Genomic DNA, 19,378 nt, shown 5'->3' on the forward strand with positions numbered 1-19,378 from the left:
CCGGTTGACCGAGTCCAGCTCCATGCCGAGATAAGAGAGCCTTTGTGTAGGACAGAGTTTGCTCTTCTCTCGGTTGACCCGAAGGCCCAACTGGCTGAGGTGACTGAGCACCAGGTCCCTGTCTTCGCACAACTGGTCCTTCGACTGGGCTAGAATCAGCCAATCGTCGAGGTAGTTGAGAATCCGAACGCCGCGTTCTCTGAGTGGAACAATGGCTGCCTCCGCGACCTTCGTAAAGACGTGGGGCGACAGGGACAGCCTGCGTTTCAACAACAAATGCGTTTCTGCGTCAACATTCTGAACGGGAGCTTGTGCAGGGCCCGATTCAGAACTCGCAGGTCCAGGATTGGTCGTAACCCACCCCCTTTCTTGGGCACAATGAAGTAGGGGCTGTAAAACCCCTTCTTCATATCGGCTGGAGGAACCGGCTCGATCGCGTCCTTCGCCAGTAGGACCTCGATCTCTGACCTCAAGACATGAGCATCGCTGCTTCGCACAGAGGTGAAGAGGATTTTCCTCCTCAGGGGGGGTTGCGGACATCATCTCCCTCAGAGCAGCTCCGCTTCTCCCTGGGCTGCCCGTCTCAGGGCCGCTTCCCCTTGCGCTTGCCGGCCGGCTTAGCAGGACCCTGGACGGGTTGGGCGGCCCCCTTGCATCCGGCACCCTGCTTTGCGGGTGGAGGCTGCTGCTTGGGCTTGGCAGGGGCGGAGGCGGACGCCGGGGGACGCCCTCGGCGACGAGCAGACTGGGAGGCTGCCCTGGGCGACTGGGTGGAGGCAGAAGCGGGCCGCCGGGGCAGGATGTTCTTTATGGCCTCCGTCTGCTTCTTGGCCACCAAGAACTGCTGGGCAAAGTCCTCGATGGCGTGGCCAAAGAGGCCGGCCTGACAGAGGTTCAGCAACAGGTGGCATTCCTGGACCACCAGAGTGGACATCGCCCGACCCAGGGAGCGTGCAGTGACTTTCGCCGCCCTGAGGGCGAGGTCCGTCGCCGCACGCAGTTCCTGCATAACGCCCTGGTCAGAACTACCCTCGTGCAGCTCCATGAGCGCCTTGGCCTGGTGGACCTCTCCACAGGCTGTATAAGCCCGTCAAGCCGGACGAGAACTTACACGCCCGGGAGGGGAGACGCGGGGCGAGCCTCCAGTCCGCAGCGGTCTTAGGACACAGGTGCATCGCAACCGACCGCTCAACTGGAGGGATCCCCTCGTAGCCCTTAGCCGCACCACCATCGAGGGTAGTGAGGATGGAGGAGTCAGTCGATCGCAGGCGAGCGCTATACGGCACCACCCACGACCTCGTGAGCATAGCCGTAAGCTCCGGGTCGGACTCGGGCAACACCCGAAGGGGGCAGCACAGCCGAATCTTCATCCTCGGAGCCCATTAGGTCATTCCCCGATGCAGCGACCGACATCTGGTCCTCCGCCGGAGCCCCGAAAGAGACGACTGGCGCTCCACGTGGGAGGTCAGCACGCCCTTCCGAAAACTCCACTGGCACAGTGGAGGGGGGAGGGGCCCGAGGAGCCGTGAGACCTGTCGGGTTTGCCCTGACCGTCACCCTCAGGTCCCCACCAAGGTCATCAGCCAAAGTAGCAGCCCTCTGCTTTGCAGCTGGAGGACCGCTAGATCGGGGGATGCACGATGGCGCTCCACCTCTTCTGAGGTACTGGAGTCTGGACCGTAACACTGCGATGGACATATTCCCGCAATGGGAACATGCCTCATCCACGAACGCAGCCTTAGTGTGCTGTGCGCCCAGACAAGTGAGACAACGAACGTGCCCATCAAGCGGAGACAAAAATCGACCGCACCCAGAAACACACGGTTTGAATGGCATCTTGAAAAAGACGCAGGGTCAAACCGTGTTGCTCTTTTGTGAATGGAAAGCTGCTCTTTTAGTGTGCTGAAGCACTCAGGGAGATGACCGCGGCTCCACACAGTTCGTACTGCAAGCCTGTGTGAGCTCTCAGTGATGTGTATGTGTATGTGTATGTGTATGTGTAACGCCCAGCGAACCAACAGTTTTGGATGGGAAACGCTCAGCGAACCAACAAGCTCTTTTTGATCACTGATCAGACGGTCTCTCACTAACGCGCCGTATCACCCGCACTAGCAGACTCTCATCTCTCATCTCTGATCTACCATTCCACTTCCTGTTTTATACCCGCGCCGCGGGGCGGAGCATGGAATGCGTGGATCGCATGCCATATTTCATTGGCTCGGTGTTAGATGCTCGAAGTAGGATTGGTCTCTAAAGTAAGATCCCATTCGTCGGTTCAGTTCTGACGTACGTCGAACGTGACCGACTGAAAGGGAACAAGGGTTCATAGCTTTTAACAGGGCTTTTAAAACTTCATCCTCAGCAGCTTCCTTTTTCCAACACTTAAACAAATCTTGAAATGAGAAGGTAAAATCACGAACACTTTCATTTGCCCCTTGAAACCGATTTCGTACTTGATCCTCCAACACGTCTTGATAATCTTCTGGCAAAAAAAAACGCTAAAAAAGCTTGCTGAAAACATTCCCAAGTATCAATTTTGAATCTCACCGTCTCCCACCAATCAAGGGCAGAAGCATGCAAAACACTACGCATTGTTGCAAGAATTTCACTATTTGACATTGGTCTGAGAGCCAAGAAGTCTTTACATCTTTCTAAGTAAACTAGTGGATCGGGCTCATCCTGTACCCCCCCAAAGGAGGGAAAATCATCTTAATAGGCAGGACACGGCCACAAGTCAAATTAGATGGAACAGAAACCTGACTGACCAAATCCCCAGTAATGCATGGTGCAGCTGAACCTAAACATACCTGAGAAGGAGCAGGAGCAACATCCTCCCGTTCAACTATCTTACTGTCAAGTTGAAGGCTTCTCTGCATAAGGACATCAAGAGAAGTTTGCATAGTAAACACTTGCTGCTTCAGACTGCATACTTCTTCTTGCAACTCCTTTCCACCTACACTATGTTCTTTAACCTGTTAAGCTGAATTCCAACTTTTGAAAAAATCCTAAGAAATGCATACTCAGACTAAAACAAATATAGTTTGTGAATCCTTTGAACTAAAAGCATAAGTATGGTCTCATTTGAAAGCAGACACCTGGCAGTTTACTGTAAAGTCAAAATGATAATATTTTTTTATAATCAAAAGCTATAATAAGCTTCAAAGTTTTGAAAAGTTATTAGAAATTTATTTGTATGAAATATATTTATGAAAATAAAATTGAAGTTGGCCTTGTAACAATCTAGAAATGCACTACAGCTAAAGCCACAAGTATGACCATGTTATATTTCAGATCTGAAGATGATCAATCAAAAACTCCGAATTATTCTTTTGTCTGCATTATAATTACTAACGACTCTCTATTCAAACTGTTCTATTCAAACCTCATTTCTAAATCAAACTTAACCCTCACTGAGACTCTATCGAATGCATTTCGTCCAAATAAGCATTTCAGTAGTTTTACATTTAGAAAATGTTCATAAAAATTAAGTATTTACTCAGTGGCAGGTGCATCTAGGGCAAGCTAGCATGTTAGCTTAGCACACCAGCAAAACAACAATTTATACGATTAAAATCATGTTTTATTCAAAACTTGCTTCATATAACTTTATAATTTATAAGTCGAGTGTTTTATATAACAATATGTGATCTCATGTAGCTTCGGGTCAAAAAATCTGACAGAAAATATACAATGCTAAAAGCTATGTGGAGTAGCATTGCCAGAGCTCTCAAGTCTCACGTATTGGGCGTGAGACACACGCATTTCAACCCGTTCACGCGCTCACACGCCACACCTTGTATTTCTCACGCAGATAAATCGCCAGGGTAACACACACTAAGTTGCGCGCTATTAGAGGAATCAAGCGAGTTCCCCATAGAGTTCTGACGGCCCTGCCACGCACCAGTTAATCTAATAAAAATAGAGACCGAACAGCCAATCATAAAATAGATTTGCTGTATCTGGGTAAGATATAGATATTCCCTCCACCCAAGAACGTTTACGTTCTGATTCCAACGTCACATTCTGTGATTCACGCCATGGGCTCGCTCATTGAATCAAATGCTCGCTGAAGTACTGTTAGTTGGCAACTAGAAGCAACGATGACAGACGCAGAGACACAAAGATAACGGTGTCAAGTTAAGTTTCTGACAGCACTTTGTGTTTTCTGTTCTTAATCCCTCAACAAAACTTAAAGGAAGCCTTGTCTCAATCACGATTTCCATGAAATGCATTTTACTATGATGTGTTATTGCGCTCTCACTCAGTGAACATCTGTGCTCACCTGCACTCGTGAATGCGGTGATGGACAGCTGTCCTCATTCGACTGGTGTTTGGATGTGTTTTTTTTTTTAACTCACTTTCATTAATTCATTTATTAAAAGTAACTCCATTTTGTAAGATCATTTTCATCTAAGTAATTCCAAACATCACGAGGCAGACGACATTAGTGATCAAACACAGTCGAGTTATTTACCCGCTCCACAGCACCACCCATTGGATTTAGTTATAACTGCGAGATTTAGAGGGATTTATAATGGATTCACTGCATTTAGGCCAGTGAAGCAATATAGTAAAATTTCAATATTATTTTTATTTTTCGAACAATAATTACATATCAAATATATTTGTGCTCACCCCTATTTATGGAAGCTGAAGTGTAGCGATATAAAATTTGCAATGCAATATGTAAAATGGCAATGCATTTCAAAATTTACTTTTACATTTGCCATGCCATGTGTGCAACATTTGGAGCAAAATAATAATTCAAATTGAATAATATAATTTACATTTGCTATTTCCTACACTAGTTTTAACATAAAATTTAAACATAAATTGTATATTGTAGGCTAATACTTTATATAAGTTGCAAAATTAAAATTAAAATGTATTACAGAAATAATTAGATGTGTTTAACATGTTCAAGCAATTCCAAAAATGATGCCACGCCACCGCACTAGCCATTATTTTTAATGGAAAGGAGACATTGGTGTGTTATTCAAGCATTAATACCATTTTGCATGGTGGCAAAAACATTTTTTTTACATTTTGTTATTTTAACTGAATTCAGAAATACTTTTGAAATTAAAAACACTGAATAAAATAGGCGATTTTGTCAAATATGGTGTCAAATTTCATTCAACCTCCCCTCCACTAGATGGTAGACATGTCGTACTTCATCCCTGACTCATACAAACTTCATGATTATATGCAAAATCTACGAACAAGAGTGCAAATCTGTTGGGTTTTCATGAGCTGTATGCCAAAATCATTAGTATTAAAACAATAAAAGACCTGAAATATTTCAGTTGGTGTGCAATGAATCTAAAATATATGAAAGTTTAATTTTTATCATTACATTATGGAAAATAACGAACTTTATCACAATATGCTATTTTTTTTAGAAAGACCTGTATGTTCATCACGTATGTGAATGACATGGATACTATCGTGAAATAGTTTTTGAATCCACATTATAAGAATGCTGACAGTGGTTTTGTGTAGGGTGCCATTACCGTGTTTGTGTGATTTTGTTTTTCACTTGAAAGTGTGCTCTAACACTAGTAACAATGAGAAATTCTGAGAATGACAATGGAAAGGAGTTTTCATTTTTAGTTTTTTTCACAGTTATAGTGACCCTGTGTGGTAAACTTGAGTAGTGTAACATTTGATGAAAATTGAGTGATACTGAATATTATCTGTTTGTTGAACCTTTTATTTCAAATCAATGAATATAACAACAAAGCTTGAATAAATATATGTAGCAAATGTAAAACGATCAATTTATTTATTTTGCCAACTGGCAACATATATAAAATATAATTTGAGTAGGATTTGCTGAATATTAGCTAATCTCAAAAATTTTAATATTCACAATATATTACCATCTGACAATGTTAGAAAATCAGACTAATTAGCCTGACTTTGTTCAACCCCTCCTTGAAATGATTTTCTGACTTATGATATTAGGGGCTGTTTTCTTAATCATTCATCCATACTAATTATGTCTATAAAAGAGCAAATACTGTATCAGGTCATTTGTATTTGGTATTCACATCTGATTTAAATTTTTGGGATGCTTCTTTTTCTTTACACACTCCTGCTCTTCCATCAACTTCATACGAAGGCAGGAAAAACTGTTTGCCGAATAATGGGAGATCCTCAGTATCCACTGCTTTTCAAGGATGGCGACATAACAATTGGAGCACTTTTTCCAGTCCACAGCATAGAAACATTACCTTCATTTGACTTTACGAAAAAACCACAACTGCTGTCATGCTCCAGGTTTGTTGTATTAGAAATATTAGAGAAGATTATGTATTTAAAGCAAAAACACATTTAACATTAAAATATATTATATCCATATATTAATTTTATTAGAATAACTTATTAATGCCATTTCAAGCATAATGTTTTTTTTTAAATCATTTTTAATTTTTGATTTCACAGTGTGTATCTGAGAGATTTTCGAATGGCACAAATTATGATCTTTGCCATTGAGGAGATTAACAGAAGTGAAAGTTTGCTCCCAAATGTCTCTATTGGTTATCGAATATATGATACCTGTGGTTCAAGACTCTCTACCATGAGTGCTATTATGGGACTGATGAATGGTCAGGAGTTTGTACCTGGACACAGATGCAATGGACAGTTTCCTATACATGCTATCATAGGAGAAACAGAGTCTTCTGCGACAGTAATTCTGTCTAGAACTACAGGACCTTTTAAGATTCCAGTGGTAAGGAGCAATAACACCAAATGTTTGACATAATTATCATACTGATGACTGTTTCACTGTTTCCTATTTTCCTTTTTGTTTTTCTCAGATAAGTCATACAGCCTCATGTGAATGTCTGAGTAATAGGAAAGATCATCCCTCGTTTTTCAAGACTATTTCTAGTGATTACCATCAGAGCATAGGACTTGTATACATAGTCAAGCACTTTGGCTGGTCTTGGGTGGGAGCTGTGAACAGTGACAATGACTATGGAAACTATGGAATGGCCATATTTCTGAAAAAAGCAAAGGAGGAGGGGATTTGTGTTGAGTACTCTGTAAAATTCTACCGAACAGAGACAGAAAAACTACAGAAAGTGGTGGACAAAATAAAAAAGAGCACTGCAAAAGTGATTGTTGCATTTGCTTCATTTCCTGAGATGGGCTTACTTATTGATCAGTTAAGTATTCAGAACATTACAGGCCTCCAAATCATTGGTGTGAGGTCATGGACAACTGTAAAGAGTTTGACAACTCCAAACAGTTTCCGTGTGCTTGGAGGATCACTGGGATTTGCAGAGAGAAAAATCAATGTTGAAGGGTTTGCAGAATATGTCATAAAAGAATTTTGGAAGACAGCTTTACCATGTTCACAGAGTAAGGGAAATTATTCTCAATATGCCTTAAATTGCAGCAGATATGAAGATCTACTTTTGCTAAAAAATTACAATGAAGATGTGCCTGAACAAAGATATGTAAGCAATGTCTACAAAGCAGTTTATGCTGTGGCTCATTCACTACACAGTCTTCTTAAATGCAAAGAACAAGAAGGATGTGAAAAAGGCCTGACAATACAACCACAGCAGGTAAATTATTATAAGAGTTAAATAAAATGGAGAAAATGAGGGAACAATGTATTAAAATGCCTCAGTAATAATGTAATTGCCTTTTTCTGCTAGGTTGTTGAGGCTCTTAAAATTGTGAATTTCACCATAAAGACAGGAGATCGTGTGTGGTTTGACAGCACTGGTGGCACAGTAGCACAATTTGAAGTTGTTAACTGGCAGCAGGACTCAGATGGATCAATACAATTTAAATCAGTGGGATACTATGATGCCTTGTTGCCCCCTGACCAACGTGTTGTGCTTAACACTGAGAACATAATCTGGGCTGGAGGACAGGGAGAGGTAAATGCAAGTAATCTGTTTGTCCAACAGGGTTTCTTTTAAAGTTATTTTAATACATTTCTGTCCAAGTATCACATCTAACAAAAATATTAAACCTTGAGACTTTTCTAATATGGTTTGTCAAGATTAGAAAAGATTATAAAGAAGTTTTGATTATAAAGAAGTTAAAATACATTTTGTAATATAAAACATTACACCACACTGTAAAAAAATAAAATAAAATCAGGTCTCCAATTGAAAATTTTCTAGTGACTGATCACATCTAAATTTTATTTGTTTATAATGTTTTATATCACAAAATGTATTCTTCTTTATAATCATAACTTCTTTATGATCTTTTATAAAGATTAAAAAAATTAAAATAAAAAAGTATGATTAATTACTAAAATATGTGATATGAAAAAAGGCTATAAATAAAAAGAGTGCCAAGTTCCTCACTATTGGGACAGTGACAGTTAAGTGGTTTAAACTAAGGAAATATAATAAGAAAAACTAAAAAAAGGTCAAAACATGCTCAAAGCTCTGCACTCTGCACTGAAAGTTTGGGACAGATAATGCCAAAACTTCCACCCATAGATGGTTAAAAAATATGGACGACTTGACATCATCCGTTTCCGCTTGCCCGAGTTGAAGCTTTCAGGCGACCTACACGGCACTGACATCTTGGGGCCGAGTCTGCACAGTAGCGATTTTGGGACCGGAGTGGCGTAGTAGAGAGCAGGAAGTAGAGCAAGAAGAACAGCTGAGATATTAAAAGCCCCCCCACACTCTCACAGATGCAGAATAATTAATTATGTTCGTGTGAAATAAACAGTTATGGAAATGTAGAAATTAAAGCTAAAGCTCCAATCTGCTCCCAAAAATCCTGAAAAAAGTCTGTTAGTGCCTCAGTGAAAACTTCACTCAGAGAAGACGTCAATCTCAGCTGTCAATCATGACGTCACACCCTCCGTATTTATAGGATCAGATAACTTACTAAAACTAAACTTATTTTAAAAACGAACACTTGAAATTAAATCATCGTGATGATAACTGATTTCAATGACAAACTAACTTTGGGGGAAAAATATTTGAGGTGTAATTTTATTGTTTAGTTTGCCTCGCGTCCATTAGAAAACACAGTGGGGTGGCAATACTGGGACTTTTCACTGGGGGGTGGGGGGGGGGGGGGATTCAGGCGCTAAAGCTTCAGTTTCTGAGAGGGGTACTGCAGGCCTGCTTCCACCACACAAAACTATTCAAATTTGTGTCTGTATATTGTTTCCATGTAATTTGGTTTGAAAGAAATTAACTGACACATGTGAGTCACATTTTTGAGCAACACCTTACAATATATAAAATAAGTAATATTTTAAATAGCATTTACTGTTTATTTATTATTATTTTATTGTTTGTTCATAATGCATTAACTAAACTTAATTTTAACTTTATTACATTTATGTATTAAAATGTTAAAAATGTATTAATGCCTAATGATACCTAAATGCATCAACTAATGTAAAGCTTATTGTAGAATGATGCTGAATCAATATGAAAATTAGCATTACATCAATTTCTGATAGACAGGGTTAAACACAAGTACTTAATTGTCCTTATTGAACTAAGGCCTAATCCTGGCTTAATCTAAACCATGTCTGTGAAACCAAGCCTGTAAAACATTTCCAATTAGTTCATTTTAAAAAACTAAAGTTGGCTTGCTGCCTTAAAAACATTAGTAAACTCAACTTGAAGATAACCTTCAACTCACAAATATCCAAGGCAATGTATTACTTTAAGTTTATTTTTTGAAAACTTATAAACTTGTGTTCAAAATCCAAAACTTGTCATGACAATTGGAGTTAAAGAGAATAAACAAATTTAAATAACTTAATGGGCACAACAATGTGTGTAAGTGTGTGTGTGTGTGTGTGTGTGTGTGTGTGTGTGTGTGTGTGTGTGTGTGTGTGTGTGGGTGTGTGTGTGTGGGTGTGTGTGTGTGTGTGTGTATGTGTGTGTGTGTGTGTGTGTGTGTGTGTGTGTGTGTGTGTGTGTGTGTGAGTGTGTGTGCTCAACTTCTACAATAGAACTTCCACAGCATTCAAAATACACTAGCTCACAAAACATTATCATAAGTCACACATTTCTGTAATCACTATTACTAATAAATAAATATTTACTATTAAATGTATACATATATCAAGGTACATTTTGTAATGCAGAAGCCAAGGTCTGTGTGCAGTGAGAGCTGTCCTCCAGGCACAAGAAAGGCTGCACAGAACGGTAGACCTGTCTGCTGCTATGACTGTATTCCATGTGCAGATGGAGAAATCAGCAATGAGACAGGTAATATTTAGTTCCCTTTTGTTCAGTCACTCCGAGTAAAGTCAGTGATTGACGAATGGGGGTTTCACTTAGAAGCCAATTATCTTCGAGATCTTAGCCTGAATTCTGCGAGTAATTTCTGCGAGATCTTAGCCTGACACTCCGTGTAACGTCAGTGACTGACGAATGGGGGTTTCGCTTAGAAGCCAATTATCTTCGAGATCTTAGCCTGAATTCTGAAGTCCTCTCTTCAGTCTTCAAGACGAGCGGTTCTCCAGGGTGTTGGTGTAATGGGGCGTTCCAATGATCTCACATTGCCTGCCTGCTGATCTGTGCAGTGATTTGCAACAGCTGTGTATGTTTTTCCTAGGCACTTCTGCACTCTGCAGAGCTTTCCTCTCACAAAAGTGCTTGTGTGTGGCACGTCTTTTTCAAGACGGTTTGCCCTTGCACTTCCGGGTGCGATCGATATCAGTTGCTGTCTTTGGGTGCATTCACTGCTCCACGTGTTTGGGCTTCAGCACGTTCGGACAGTGATTGTGGATGTGCTGTGTTCCCTCCGCATCCGGGTGTGTTAGCACTGTTGGATCAGACCTAGAGTTGACAGCCATATTATCTCGGGCAGCCGCGGGCCTCGGGCTGGTGTGGAACTCTGCCCTGTCATGTGTGCTCGTGGTTGGGCGATTGGTTTTTGGGGGCGGCACCTGAGAGCTTCTGGGCCACGCCCCTAATGCAACTTTGCTCCCAAGATGCATGAGGTGCGCACGCGGTCCGGGAGATCCTCGTGTCTTCCCGTGACCATTTGGTGGCCTCCTTCACCTTCTCTGCCCTCAATTGGGTCGCGGCCTAAGGGTACACTGGGGTCCCTCCCCTCAGTCGAACGCTCTGTTGCTTTGACCTGACCTGGTGAGGCTATCCTTAGCGCCCTCCCAAGCCTGTCAGCTCGTCTACTTCACTGGCATAGTCCAGCAGTGCTATGGGGTAAGCTGCCACCCCTATGCGTATGCACGAGGACAGAGCTGTTGCAGGGCTCATCAATGAGCTGCGTGCCACTATCGTTCCCGGGGTCAGGAGATGTCCACAGCTGTGGTCCGGGAAAGACAACTGGCCTGACAACTGGAGTGAGCCTGCCTCCTCAGCTCGCCCATATCCCAGGCTGGCCTCTTCAGCGGCGCGATCGAGGAGTTCTTGGCCGCCAAGAAGCAGACTGAGGCAGTTAATACACACTGCCCCGGTGGCCAGCTGCTGCACCAGCCGCCAGTTCAGTTGCCTCAGCCTGCTTGCTGCCGAGGGCTTATACTGGGCGAATCTCGAGAGCAGGTGAGCGAACACATATCTGGTTCCCTTTCGTTCAGTCACTCCGGGCAACATCAGTGACTGATGAATGGGGGTTTCGCTTAGAAGCCTATCAACTTTGAGATCTAAGAAAGCGCCCCAATGGCAGTGCCATGGGCATGCAGACTTTGCATAGCAGAGTCTGCCCCACAGCGTGGGTATAATCAGGAAGCCGCGGGCATTGTTTCTGCTTCTGAGCCAAGAGCACATACACTCTTCACTCCACAAAGCCTTCTGAGACTCTGCCAGCTTCTTCGAGACGAGCAGCCTTCCAGTCGGTGTTGGTGTTACGGCGCGTTCCAGCGATTGCATACTTCCTGCCTGCTGATCAGACGATCGAGTATCCAGCTGGTGTGTGGTTCCCTGGGCGCTTCGGCATCGACTGCGAGGTTTCCTCTTACAAAAAGAGCTCACACATGGCACGTCCTTTTCAGATGTCTCGCCCGTGTGCTTCTGGCTGCGGCCGATCTCTTTTGCCATCTGATGGGCACTATCACTGTCTTACGTGTTTCAGGGTAACCTGAGGGTGACGGTGTGGAACAAAGCTCAAAGGGCTCATGCTTTGGCCCACACCCTCCTCTGATGCATCGAACCCGCCGTCCGCCCAAGTGTGTGCAGTGGTGTCAGCCCCGGCCGTCCCGACTGTTGCGTTTGGCGATGCGGTAGACGAGGAGATGTTGGTTGCCGCATCAAAAGGTGGGCTAGAGTCTTCTGAGGATGATGATTCGGCTGTGCTGCCGCCTCCGGGTGGTGCAGAATTGCCCGATTTGGACCCAGAATTGACAGCCATGCTTTCCCGGGCAGCGGCGAGCCTCGGACTGGAGTGGAACCCTCCACCCCAGCCTGAGCGTTCAAGGCTGGACGTTTGGTTTTTGGGGGTGGCGTCTCAGGGCACCCGTCCGGCTTTCCACCCAATTCCTTTCTTCTCGGAGGTGCATGAGGAGCTTGCGCGGCCCTGGAAGACCCCGTTGTCTTTCCGTGACCGTTCGGCGGCCTCCTCTGCCTTCACTGCCCTCGATGGGGCCGCTACACTACGCCTCCCACGTCCGGGCAAGTAACGCTGCCTCACCACCCGGGGTATGCCTGTGGTCCGATTGACCCCGTTGGTGCAGTTCCTGGGAGCCTGGCTTCAGCTTCCAGGGCTGTCCCGCTGGGTCGCGAAGACTATCAAGCTCGGCTACGCGATTCAGTTCGCGCAAGCTCCTCCCCGCTTTCGGGGAGTCCGCTATACAATGGTGGGGCCCAATGCCCCTGTCATGCATGCAGAGGTTGCTATCTTGCTGGCAAAGGGTGCGATCGAGCCTGTCCCTCCAGCCGAGATGAAGTCAGGGTTTTACAGCCCCTACTCATTGTACCCAATAAAACCAGTGGGTTACGGCCAATCCTGGACCTGCGCGTCCTGAACCGATCCCTTCACAGGCTTCCGTTCAGGATGTTGACACTGAAACGCCTTTTCGAATGCGTTCGTCCAGCCGATTGGTTTGCAGCGATCGACCTGAAGGACGCGTACATCCATGTGTCCATCCTTCCTCGACACAGGCCATTCCTACGGTTTGCATTCGAGGGGCGGGCATATCAGTGTGCGGTCCTCCCATTCGGGCTATCTCTGTCCCCTCACGTCTTTACCAAGTTAGTCAAGGCAGCCCTTGCGCCACTCAGGCAACAAGGGGCATGCATCCTGAAATATCTCGACGACTGGCTCATACTGAGTCACTCTCGAGAGCAGGTGTGCGAACACAGAGATCTTGTTCTCCAGCATCTAGCCCGTCTGGGTCTTCGGGTCAACTGGGAGAAGAGCAAACGCTGCCCAGTGGAGAAAATATCTTTTCTTGGTATGGCGATCGACTCGGTCGCCGAGCGAGCGCGCACAGTCACTGCTGATTTGCCTCCACCAGATTGAGGACAAGAGCACTGTTCCACTGAAACTATTTCAGAGACTCCTGGGGCATATGGCATCCACAGCTGCGGTCACCCCGCTAAAGATTGCTTTATATGAGACCGCTTCAACACTGGCTTCGCGATCGAGTCCCGAGATGGGCATGGCAGTCTGGCACGCTCCGGGTCCAAGTGACTTGGGCCTGCTTACCGACCTTCACCCTGTAGTCGAACCTCAGCTTTCTACGGGCCGTGGTGCCCTTAGAACACATTTCCTAGCATGCTGTTGTATCAACAGATGCCTCCACCACAGGCTGGGGTGCCATGTGCAATGGACATGCTGCCGCAGGCTCCTGGTCAGGACCCCAGCGCCTCCTGCATGTCAATTGCCTCGAGTTGCTGGCAGTACGGTTTACCCTGCACCGCTTCCGAGCATTGCTGAAGGCTCAACATGTACTAGCCCGCCAGATCGAGGGCAAAAGCGCGGTTCCACTAAAACTATTTGAGAGGCTCCTGGGGCATATGGCATCCGCAGCTGCGGTCACACCGCTCGGATTGCTTCATATGACACCGCTTCAGCACTGGCTTTGCGATCGAGTCCCAAGATGGGCATAGCAGTCTGGCACGCTCCGGGTCCAAGTGACTCGGGCCTGCTTACAGACCTTCACCCTGTGGTCGAACCTCAGCTTTCTATGGGCTGGGGTGCCTTTAGAACGAGTTTCCTGGCATGTTGTTGTATCAACAGATGCCTCTGCCACGGGCTGGAGTGCCATGTGCAATGGACAGGACCCTAGAGCCTCCTGCATGTCAATTGCCTTGAGTTGCTGGGAGTACGGTTCGCCCTGCACTGCTTCCAAGCGTTGCTGAAGGGTCAACATGTACTAGTCAGGACAGACAACACGGCCACAGTAGCGTACATCAACCACCAGGGGGGGTCTACGCTCCCGCCGTATTTTGTTCTATGGAGTCAGAAGCATCTGAGGTCCCTTCGTGCTGTCCATATCCTGGGAATACTGAACCGTGCAGCTGATGAGCTGTCGCGGGTTCGGCACCTCCGGGGGGAATGGAGACTCCATCCCCAGACGGTCCAGCTGTTTTGGGATCAGTTTGACGACGCACATGTAGATCTGTTTGCCTCCCACGACTCGTCCAACTGCAGCCTGTAATATTCCCTGACCGAGGGCACGCTCGGCACGGATGCACTGGCGCACAGCTGGCCGTGGGGCCTGTGCAAGTATGCGTACCCCCAGTGAGCCTTCTCGCACAGCTTTTGTGCAAGATCAGGGAGGACAAGGAGCAGGTCCTTCTGGTCGCCCTGTACTGGCACGACCGTACCTGGTTTCCAGAACTGCTACTCCTTGCGACACCCCCTCCCTGACCGATTCCTCTGAGACAGGATCTCCTCTCTCAGAGACGGGGCACCCTATGGTACCCGTGTCCCAATCTTTGGAACCTCCAAGTGTAGCTCCTGGATGGGATGCGGCAGGTTTGAGTACCCTACCACCTCCGGTGGTGGCTACCATCACTTCCGCTAGAGCAGAGTCCACAAGACACGCCTATGCCTCTCCGTCACCTGGTGTTCTTCTCGAAGAAGACTCCTGGAAATGCCTGATCGGGTTTGTGCTATCGTTCCTCCAACAAGAGTTGGATCGAAGGCTGTCTCCTTCCACCCTAAAGGTTTATGTGGCCGATATCACCGCCTACCATGATCTCTTGGACAACAAACCGGTAAGTCAGCACAACCTGATCATCAGGTTCCTAAGGGGCGTGAGGAGACCTCCTCCTCCTCGCACTCCTCTCGTGCCCTCTCTCAGTAGTTTTAGATGCTCTACAGAGGGCCCCATTTGAGCAGACTTGGAGTGGGGCCTTCTCTTGGACTTTAGAGCATGGTGCTTCGCTAACAGACATCTGCAGAGCTGATGTCGACACCGAACACATTTGCCAGATTTTATAACCTCTGAGTGGAGCCTGTGTCCGACTATGTACTCGTCTCTACAAGTGGCCGGTAATGGACTCGGCTCAAGTGTCTTCACTTGCTTGCCATTCCACTACACGGACTGGAATGTGCAATATTCTTCTCAGGTGAGTCCCCCGGAAGCCCTGAGCTCCTCCAGCACTGACAACACTGATGCCAGTAAGTTTGCCCTATGTTTGTCCGGACTCGTGTCTGGCCAGGTTCCTCCATGTGCATAGTTCCCCCTCCGGGCAACCCACACATGTGTATTTCCACTGTAAGCCACCCTGAGCAGGTGTCTTTCCTTGACAAGCTTTCCAATCCCTGGGGTTAAAAATCCACCTGCGGCTGGTACCCCAGTGATCTTCCTTATGCAGCCCTTAGTGGGTCATATGTATATTCCCTAAGTCCTCCCTACAGGTAGGCATTTTTGTGCATATCTCCACCTGGAGTATGCTTCCCAGTGTACCTTGGTATTCCTGTGATAGGTGGGAGTCCTTTGTCCATACTAGTCTTACGACAGGGCACTCGTGCTTACTCAGACATCAAACAGGCAAAGGAAGACAGCTGAGTGGCGTGATTAAATTGGGACCCACATTCGTCAGTCACTGACGTTACTCGGAGTAACTGAACGAAAGGGAACATCTCGGTTACGTATGTAACCCTTGTTCCCTGAGGAGGGAATGGAGACGTATCGTCCCTCTGCCACATTCGCTGTACCGCTGGAACGGCCGAGAGTTCAGTCTTGGCTCCTCAGCTGGTAAACATAATGCGATCATGCCAGCTACTTCCTTATATACCCATGTGGGTAGGCGGAGTTAAGCATGCAAATTTCGCATGCCCATTGCACTGGTACTGCAATTGGGCGTTTTTTAAGATCTCGAAGATGATTGGCTTCTGAGCGAAACCCCCATTCGTTAGTCACTGACGTTACGTCTCCATTCCCTCCTCAGGGAATGAGGGTTACATACGTAACCAAGACGTTCACCTCAGCTTCAAAGAAAATTGGTTAGGTGCTCTTTTACTGCTCGTAAATAAAATAGCTTGCCTTTTTTTCTGACTTGTAATTACAATTTCCTTTTCCAGATTCAAATAACTGCAGGCAGTGTACAAGGGAATACTGGTCTAATGCTGAGAAAAATAAATGTGTGTTAAAAACTGTAGAGTTTCTGTCATTCACAGAATTAATGAGTACAATGCTAGTCTTTTTTTCAATGTTTGGAGTAGGGTTAACTGTTACGGTGGCAATCCTGTTTTACATCAAGAAGGACACCCCCATAGTAAAAGCCAACAACTCAGAGCTGAGCTTCCTGCTGCTCTTCTCATTGACTCTGTGTTTCCTCTGTTCACTTACTTTCATTGGTCGGCCCACTGAGTGGTCCTGTATGTTACGTCACACAGCGTTTGGGATAACTTTTGTCCTCTGTATTTCCTGTGTTCTAGGTAAAACAATAGTGGTGTTAATGGCCTTCAAGGCTACACTCCCAGGAAGTAATGTCATGAAATGGTTTGGGCCTTCACAACAGCGACTCAGTGTTCTTGCCTTTACCTTTGTACAGGTTCTTATCTGTGTTATTTGGCTAACAATGTCCCCTCCATTTCCTCACAAAAATATGAAATATTATAAGGAAAAGATCATTCTTGAGTGCAACCCGGGTTCTACCATAGGATTCTGGGCTGTGCTGGGTTATATTGGCATATTGGCTCTGTTGTGCTTCATTCTAGCTTTTCTGGCTCGTACATTGCCCGATAGCTTCAATGAAGCCAAATTCATTACATTCAGTATGCTCATATTCTGTGCTGTATGGATAACATTTATTCCAGCTTATGTAAATTCTCCTGGAAAATTTACTGTAGCTGTGGAGATATTTGCCATTTTAGCCTCAAGCTTCGGTTTACTATTCTGCATATTTGCACCTAAATGTTATGTCATCCTGTTTAAGCCTGAACAAAATACTAAACAAAATATAATTGGGAAAACAACATCTAAGTCTTGCTGAGTAATAAACTAACATGTCTTTTTAACAGTGGATGTTTTTATAATTTTTTATTCAAAGACCAAAAATAAAGTTGTTTACTGATTTATTAAATTCACCAAAATAATTACATATGAACTGATACAATACAGACTTTAAAAAATGTAGACATGAACTCTGTTAATTTCTGTATTTTCACTGTTAGATGCTTGGGGTAGCTTTTACGCATATTCTGAATGAGTACAGAATCTTCTGATCAAAACATAGACAAGGAAGATGCAAAAAACAAGTGATCATATGTATAAGCAAATGCATGTAAAATAATGTGATCAACATTAAGCATAATATAAATCAAAACCATCTAATGTTACTGAATGAAATGTCGACCCAGAACGAGCTTTAGAACTTAAAGCAAGTATTAGGGGTGTTAATGCACTCGATCTCTCCATCTGTTTTATCATCATTCTGAAAATGATTTTCTCAGCTTTTTGCTCAAAATGTTGCTTTTTTTTATGAAACTTATCAATATTCCAGTGTTGATAAAAAAGGAATACATGGAGCTTGAATAAAGTTTTTTTGTTGTTGTTTAAAAGCAGATGATCTATTCTTTACTTTGATGTATTGCATGTTCAGACCCATACGCAAATGTAATATATGTACATATATGTCCCTATATCTGAGTAGTGATGTCATACAGCGGGGGAAATAAGTATTTGACACACCACCATTTTTATCAGTAAGGGGATTTCTAAGTTGACTATTGACACAAAATTTCCACCAGATGTAGCCATCAAGCCAAATGTTGAATTCATACAAAGAAATCAGAACATTTAAGTATACAAGTTGAGTCATAATAAATAAAGCGAAATGACACAGGGTATAAGTATTGAACACACTTTATTTAATACTTTGCAGAAAAGCCTTTGTTGTTGATTACAGCTTCTAGACGCCACTTGTATGTAGAGGCCAGTCATCTGCATTGCTCAGGAGTGATTCTGGCCTATTCTTCCACACAAATGGTCTTTAAATCTTGAAGGTTCTTTGATCTTCAGTTCTCTCCATAGATGTTCTATTGGATTTAGGTCAGGTGATTGACTGGGCCATTCAAGCAACTTGATTTTCTTTTTTTTGAAACCATTTCATTGTTTCCTTGGCCTTGTGTTTGGGATCATTGTCTTGCTGAAATGTCCACCCTCTTTTAATTTTCAGCTTTCTGGTAGATGGCAACAGATTTTTATCCAGAATGCCCCGGTACATTTCTCCATTCATCCTGCCTTCAATAATATGAAGTCTGCCAGTACCCCTTGCTGAAAAGCAGCCCCAAACCATGTTGTTTCCACCCCCAAACCTAACTGTTGTTATGGTGTTCTTGGCACTGCATGAAAACGGCTCGGGTTATGTATATAACCCTTGTTCCCTGAGAGGGAACGAGCACTGCGTCGAAACGCTTTGGGGATGCTCCCTAAGCATCAGCGAATCTGAAGCCTGAATAAACACTAGTCCAATCCGATTGGTCGTGCGTGATGACGTCATTGTGACGGCGTACCCGGAAGTATAAAAGGGGAGCCGGCGCATAATGGCGGCAGTTCTTGCTCTGAAGCATGCGCTCCAGGCGTGCCGAGGTGTGGCGGTACGACGCAGTGCTCGTTCCCTCTCAGGGAACAAGGGTTATATACATAACCCGAGCCGTTCCCTTATCGAGGGAACTTCCCACTGCGTCGAAACGCTTTGGGGAACGAGTACCCACTAGGCCACACCGAGGGTAGCGCCTGTCCTAGTGTGAAGCCGGAAACCGGGCACAACTAGGGTTGGAGCACCCTCGCGCCAGGCGTCGCAGGGAGATCCAGGCTATAAAACCTGATAAAAGTGTGTGGAGTAGCCCACCCCGCCGCCTCGCAGATATCCTGCAGGGGGACCCCAGAAAGGAGGGCCACCGAAGAGGCCATGCCTCTGGTGGAATGTGCCCTCACGGCTACAGGTGAAGGCAAACTGCGCACCTGGTAAGCCATGGTTATTGCCTGGACTATCCAGTTACT

The 19,378-nt window shown here is 45.1% G+C and overlaps 1 protein-coding gene across 1 annotated transcript; it reads left to right on the forward strand.

Moving 5' to 3' along the window:
• Window positions 1–6,073: 6,073 nt before the first annotated feature.
• On the forward strand, window positions 6,074–17,366 carry LOC137043228 (extracellular calcium-sensing receptor-like). The gene is made up of 6 exons (XM_067419416.1): window positions 6,074–6,282; window positions 6,448–6,736; window positions 6,825–7,580; window positions 7,674–7,901; window positions 10,100–10,223; window positions 16,453–17,366. The coding sequence occupies exons 1-6, from the start codon at window positions 6,074–6,076 to the stop codon at window positions 17,364–17,366; spliced, it is 2,520 nt and encodes an 839-aa protein (XP_067275517.1).
• The last annotated feature ends 2,012 nt before the right edge of the window (window positions 17,367–19,378 follow it).

This window comes from Pseudorasbora parva, chromosome 16 (genome assembly GCF_024679245.1).
Source record: "Pseudorasbora parva isolate DD20220531a chromosome 16, ASM2467924v1, whole genome shotgun sequence".
NCBI lineage: Eukaryota > Metazoa > Chordata > Actinopteri > Cypriniformes > Gobionidae > Pseudorasbora > Pseudorasbora parva.